The following is a 7037-nucleotide window of genomic DNA, read 5'->3' as shown; positions in this document are numbered from 1 at the left end:
AGCCAGGTCTTCACACCTTTTCGAAAGGCTGGCAAAATTTGGGCAAAGCAGACCTTGGAGGAAGGCTGGGCAGGTGCTACCACAGAGAGCATGTCACCTGGATCACATAGTATGGCACTATCTGAGCCCATCTGGAGCCATGACTATCTTGTTGGATCTGTTGGAACAGCAAGAAATATTTTAACTATTCAGTCAATACAATCCACTATCTAAATAGTGAAATAATTAATAAGACCACCCAAAATAATATAAATGTCCAAGTTCTCTAAAAAGTTCCAAAAATGAAGAATATTAGTTCTACTCTAAGGTTTGTCTCTCGCCATGGGCAATATACGGTACGCTTTGGACTGATAGAATGCAGAAGTTAAAAGAAATACAAATTGTTATATCAAGCCTGAGGAATAATTTGGTTAATGCATACAATTAAACCACATTTTTAGCCTAGAAAACTGATTTAGGCCATTTGTAATACAGGTAATCTCGACTTATGATCACAATTGAGCCCAACATTTCTGTTGCTAAGCAAGGCAGTTGTTAAGTGATTTGTGTCTCATTTTACAACCGTTTTTGCCATAGTTAAGTGAATCACTGCAGTCATTAAGTGAATTATGTGGTCCTTAAGCGAATCTGACTTCCCCCATTGATTTTACTTGTTGGAAGCCAGCTGGGAAGGTTACAAATGGTGGTCCCCTGATCCCAGGACAGTGTAATCGTGATAAATAAATGCCAGTTGCCAAGAGCCCGAATTTTGATCACGTGACCATGAGGATACTGCAATGCTTTTATAAGCATTGCAGCATCCCCATGGTCACATGATCAAAATGTGTGAAAAACAGTCATAAATCACTTTTTGCAGTGCGTTGTAACTTCGAACATCACTAAACAAATGGTTGTAAGTTGAGGACTACCTGTATTGCCTCAATACAAACTCAGCACTCCCAGAACTTCCTTTAGTTTACATTAAAATTAAAGTTGGGATGATATTGAGGTTTTTAAATAAAAAGTAGTTCTTAGTGGTTGGGGTGAAGACTTGAAAGTGAGCAATATATTAGGCTGATTATAATGATCAGTGCCCACAAAATTAAGTTTTGCACTTTCCTTTGTCTCTCCCTTTATGTTCAGTCAACATAGAATACAGAAGGGACAATGAGCAAACACATAAGAATGCACTCATTTATAATTCAGCATTTCTTGGTGAAGAACTTTTGGTGCTTATTATCTTAGGGAAATATAGCTTTCCATATATTTTAATGTAAGCATATATCAAGAAAAGTTCAAAGGTTTTCAGCTGATCTCAAGATCACTGTATAGTGTTCCACCTATGTGGATTTCAAAAGGCAACTGTTTTGAAAAGTGCCAGAAATCCACGTGCTGATTCTGCATTTGTTTCAAGTCTTTCAAGAATTGTATATCTCTAGAATTTTAAATTACAGATGGGCAAAAAATGTTTCATATTGTTTTGGCTGTATTTTCCTACTGGGAAAGACTGAATGTACAAGCCAACAACTTTGTGTCTTGGTAACATTCAGCTTTATACTGCAAGGTATCAGAAGGCTGATGAGGAATCAGCTAATCACTTCCTTCCTATTGTGAATTCCCCAGACACACAAAATGACCTTGTTAAATTGAACTCAGAATCTCATTTCTCCCATTATAGGATGAATACACCAAATGCAAGCATTAGCACAGAGCAGTACTAATGAATATTGTTCAGTTAACTGTTATTTATTTGAAATAAATGAAACCCAGCAATAATGACTTCCTTCTGTCCCTGAGGCTGGCAGGAAATAGAGAATATACATGGATAGTTGCCAACTAATGGCAATTTATACCATGTTAACATTCTTTGTGTAAGTTATGCAAGAGGATTGTGTAAGTCCTCCTTCTCCCTGAATTCCTGATCTTAACAAATAAGTGTGATTTAGAAATTAACTCAAGCAGACTCTAACATGCTGAGTGACTATGTGAACACTACTTTAAAAAAGCTTTAAAATATCTTATTTCAGCATTCTCATATGAATTTAAGTTTATTTAGTGATAACAAATGTGAATTACCGGTATATTTCCTTCGTTAGCCTTAAGTATGCTTTCACTTTGTAAAAGTACTGTAGTTAGTCACTTCAGTGGCTTCCAAATAGCATGTGTCTTTGCTAAATTTCAGTGTTCAATTTAGGAATTCCTTTCCTTTTTTCCATTTCCATTTTATTTGCTTTCACACACATAATTTGAACTTTCCACATCATCTGCTGCTCAGTTATTTTCCTGAGGCATTAATGCATACTTCAAGATCTTTTAGTTATTGAAAATCTAAATCTTGTACAAATGAAATATCAAAAATTGAAAGTTTTCTGATCAAGTGTCAGCTCATTCAAGTGCCTTTTACCAATGTGAATGATGTGCTTGGCTTATTCTTTTTTCTACCTGGGCTTTGCATGCCAATACTCAGATGAAATATGTCTTGCCATCCAGTCTTCCTTAATAAGGTAGTCCTCCCTTAACAAGCACATCATTCAGCAACCTTTTAAATTATAACAGTGCCAAACAAAAGGACTTACAACCTATACCCAATTACAGCCACCATAGCGCCCCTGTGGTCATGTAATGAAAATTCAAGTGTTTGGCAGTCTGCCCAGTGTTATGATCGACTGCAGGGATGCTGAACTGCCTTCACCTGCCTATATCTCCCCCCATCTTAATTGGCCCAACAGCATGCTCAAAGCTGCTGCGATCCTGGAGACCCAAGCCAGCTCCCCACTCCATCATACCTGGAAGACCTTGGTTTGTTACAGTCTCCACCGCACACATATATTGCTCCACTTACCTTTGTGGTTTTCAGTAACAACAGAGGCCACAGTCAAGTTTTTGAAAGTTGCAGTTTCAATACAATCTATGGTACTTTGTAGTCACAGAAGAGAAGGAGGTACACTGGGCCTAATTTTCATTTATCCAAAAGGCCTAAAAACAACCCAGACAAGCAAATATTTCTTTGGACAGAAAAAAAGAGACATGCTTTAAGTTCCTGTAGCAAAAGAAAGAGATGTCTGCCTTCTAGTCTAATCCCTACCTTTTTATTTTGGGACAAGGTAGCTCATTTAGGTGGCATAGACTGAGTGTAGTATATGTTAGTTATCTTAGCAGCACATACAGAAAGCATACCTGGAAACTGCTAACAAAATACCTTGCTTGCATTGCTTTTTAAAATGAGTATCTGTCCTCCAGGGTGGTTCAGGGAGAAATTTCACCCGTTTTTTTTTTTATGGGACTATTTACATTTAGAGGAGGTACACTGAGTATACAGTATATTCACTTTGAGTTCCAGTGATTTATTCCTTGGAGGGATAATGGCACGATTTAGATCTCCTTTTATGTCCTGGTTCTGCATTTACACTACTATCACTGGTTAACTGAGTATCAGATGTAATAGTTGGTTATATAATCTATTTCCTAACTCTATCGTAGATTGCCAAATGATTAGTGATGGACAGATCCTAAAGAGGAAATAGGATAAATGGAAATGGAACTCTTAACATTTTCAGGATAAAGAAGATAACTGATTAGTCCATCTGAACTTTGCTATAAGCATTCTTAGCAGTGTACATATTTGTGTTTATTAATCAGAATTATTTCTATAGTGTACTTAAGCAGATTTTAAGGCCAGACAATGCTTATTCTTCCCCTTCAGAATTGATTCTGCTGGTTAATACAGTACAAGTACAGCCCTCGACTTACAACAGTTTACTTAGTGACTGTTCTAAGTTAAAATGGCACTGAAAAAAGTGACTTATGACCATTATTCACACTTAAGACCGTTGCAGCATGTCCATGGTAACGTGATTTATATTCAGATGCTTGACAACTATGCTTGACAACTATTTATATTCAGATGCTTGACAACTATGACAGTTGCAGGGTCCTGGGATCATGTGATCCCCTTTTGCAATCTTCTGACGAGCAAAGTTAATGCAGAAACCAGATTCACTTAACAACCGTGTTACTAAACTTAACAACTGCAGCGATTCACTTAACAAATGTGGCAAGAAAAGTTGTAAAATGGGGCAAAACTCACTTAACAAATTTCTCGCTTATCAACATAAATGTTGGGCTCAATTGTGGTCGTAAGTCAAGGACTACCTGCATTCGCTTATTGAAATATGTAACAAAATCTTGTTGTCTCAAAGAGTACACTTCTTATTTCATAATGACCAAAGGAATGGCTTTTTTTTTTTTTTTGCTTATCTCCCTTAACCCTTTGTTTTCAGTGATAGACATTAAATTGGACAAACCACAGGAACCACCGGCGAGTGAAGGAGGATGTTCTTGTTAATGCAAAATGCAGGATTTGTCAGCTTCATTTGACACCACGCTTGTTGTGTTGCTTCCTATTGGTTAGCTTCCTCAAAATACAAATTGAGTTATTGGTTGGGGAGGATTTCTTTTCTCTCAATACCTCTCTAGGGTGGGGAGGCTCAACACAAATCAACAGCTGGCTCTAGCCTTTTTCTTTTTTGTTTTATTTAGTTGTAATATAATGTACTTTATTAAAAATGCCAAAACAATTCAGAATTTTCCACAAGACACTTTAATCGTGTGTATACAACTTTCAGCCATGGGGAATTTTATCCTTTTTGGGGTACTTTTTTTTTTAAATTGTATATTTGTAAAAAATAAAAATCAAGTCTCCATCAACTTGAGCTAAAATTTACAAAGAAAACCCCAAGATTATACAGGCTGCCTAATTTCAAACTTTAACATATTAGCTGCATCTTGTAGTAACCTAATACTGATCAGTTCACTGAGCATTACCATTTATACACCAGAGACAGCATAGTCAATCCCGTTGCAACTGTTATAACATAATACAGGTCTCTGATTCTATAGCTATAAAGAGGAGGAAGAGCAAGCTATAAGTGAATTCTAATTAATGACAGTGGCAGTCTTTCTGCATAGTATACCCCATTTTCAAAGAGAACATCTTGGCACACTCTGTGGTGCATGTACAGCTTCCTGCATCATATTTTAATATCAGAAATGGTTTAAAGTCTTCACTTATGTCACATAGTCCAGGTGTGTGACTTTTTAAAACTTGAATGGAAGCCCTAGAACAAATGTATAATTGAATGAATATGGGAAACCAGGGACACCTCTGTCTACTTACAAGCATGATTTGTATCAGGGAACTCTGGGTTAATTTTTATTCCCTGCATAAATCACTGTAATCAGTAAGAGCACCATTAAATTTAGGTTGAAAAACATATATTTCTCCTTCCCACTCCCTAAACATCTTTATGCAATGCTTTCAATTGTTAAAGTAGATTCTTATAATGAAAACATTCAAACCAGTTGCCAAATTTCAAACTGGATTGTTAATTACTATAACGTCAAAAAAATTACCCTATAAGATCACCTGATTTTTAACCAACAGGACTATTCAAGGTGGTTTATTATTATGAGTGATAGTAATTTCTGCATGAACGAACAAAGGTTGAGAGAGAATAAATGGTCTGTCTCCATAAATTTACCTTGGCAATGACGAAGCGATAATGTATGTAATTTTGGTATACATGTGTATGCATGTCTCATAGTGACATAAAACATACATTAACACACAGAGCTGTGTAGAGGTGTATGTATACACACCCAGGCACAATATAGATGCTTGGTTTCACCCACTATTACGGTTGAGAATGCAGCCAACAATCATTGTAAAAAATTATAGTTGCTGCAGTGTGTGGGTCTAGAAAGTCTTTGTTAATTGTTGGGGAAAAGTGTGATTTGTCAATGTCTTCAATAAACGAAACTCAGATTCATGTGAAAGTAGAAAAAAAAACTACACAAAGACATATCTCCAGATGTTGTCAATCAATGTGTGATAGTCCATGTAGTCACATTCTGGATGCACTACAGAGAAAGTGAGTTTCTGAGATCTCATATAAGCTGTCACTTCAGCTAATTACAGAAAGTGTCACAGAGATTAACTACAATGTTATAACTAATGTGGGTTTTTTCATTATGAAATAGTATTTTTCTATCTCAGTTCTGTACAGCCAAAACATTTCAGTTATATGCTTTGGAAATTACTTCTGCTTACTTGTAGTCCTGCATAAGCATTTATCCATGCACAATGTAGTTTGTCTAATTGTAGCGAAATCTATTGATCATCTGTCTGGAGTTTTCTTCCCTTCTGAAATCTGTTGACTTATTAATTTCCTTGCTGATTTGTTCTGGATATTGTCATTTTTGCAAACACCTCTGTGACTTCCCTACCTCATATATTGCTTCATTCATTTACCATTAGCAGAGAGGCAGCTTATTTATCTCCACTGCTATTTTCACTTTATGGTTGTCACACTTGTTTTCTATTTTGTCTCCAGAATTAGTTATAAAAATAACATTCAGGTTTTTGACAAGAACTTTTGAGAGCTACCATATTTGATCAGCCATTCCAGGTTCCATTTTTATGAGATGAAAGGTGTGAATGGTCACTTAACTATTTTAGTGAGTGTACGTAACAGTGACTGCTACACTACAAGTCTGCAGGGCAATGAATCAGATCACACTTTTACTAGTAAGTAAGCAATCAAATACACCACAGCAAAACAACGGCCATAACGTAGTATCACTGCACTCCATTTGTGGTGAAAAATGTGAAAAATGCATTCCTTTCCAGTAAAAGAGACATGATTCCCTCCTCCTGGCATAATTATCCTAAATTTTACCCACTTTACCCTACTGCTTTTTGATTATTCTGGGTGACCAGATGCTGAGAAGCAAAATCAATCAGGTTTCCCATCCAATAACCATGTAGGCACCCTTTATGCAAACTACCAGAATGAAACGGCTGTTTCTGCAGTGCTGCTCACCATTGAAAAAAAAAGGGGGGAGACAGTAACGGCAAGACGGGATTAAGTGGTATTGCCTAATTGTTTTCAGGTGCATTCTTGCTGTAGATGTACTGGATACGACAATGCTCTTTTTGCATTTCACCATTGAAAACACAACATGTTTTAAAGTAAACAGACTATTTGAAGTGGTCCTAC

At 36.5% G+C, this 7037-nt stretch overlaps 1 protein-coding gene across 1 annotated transcript in view; it reads left to right on the top strand.

The window, feature by feature from the left end:
- The window catches only part of LOC107295913 (ras-related protein Rab-6B), a 43493-nt gene extending 38998 nt beyond the window's left edge, over nucleotides 1–4495 (top strand). Inside the window, exon 8 of the mRNA XM_015825248.1 lies at nucleotides 4260–4495. Within this exon, the coding sequence (XP_015680734.1) occupies nucleotides 4260–4324 (65 nt within the window). The 3' untranslated portion in view covers nucleotides 4325–4495. The remainder of the gene's footprint in view (nucleotides 1–4259) is intronic.
- Nucleotides 4496–7037: the final 2542 nt, after the last annotated feature.

This window comes from Protobothrops mucrosquamatus, unplaced genomic scaffold (assembly GCF_001527695.2).
Source record: "Protobothrops mucrosquamatus isolate PMUCROS unplaced genomic scaffold, P.Mucros_1.0 scaffold2567, whole genome shotgun sequence".
Classification (NCBI taxonomy): Eukaryota; Metazoa; Chordata; class Lepidosauria; order Squamata; family Viperidae; genus Protobothrops; species Protobothrops mucrosquamatus.
This window is presented reverse-complemented; position numbering and strand designations above follow the sequence as displayed.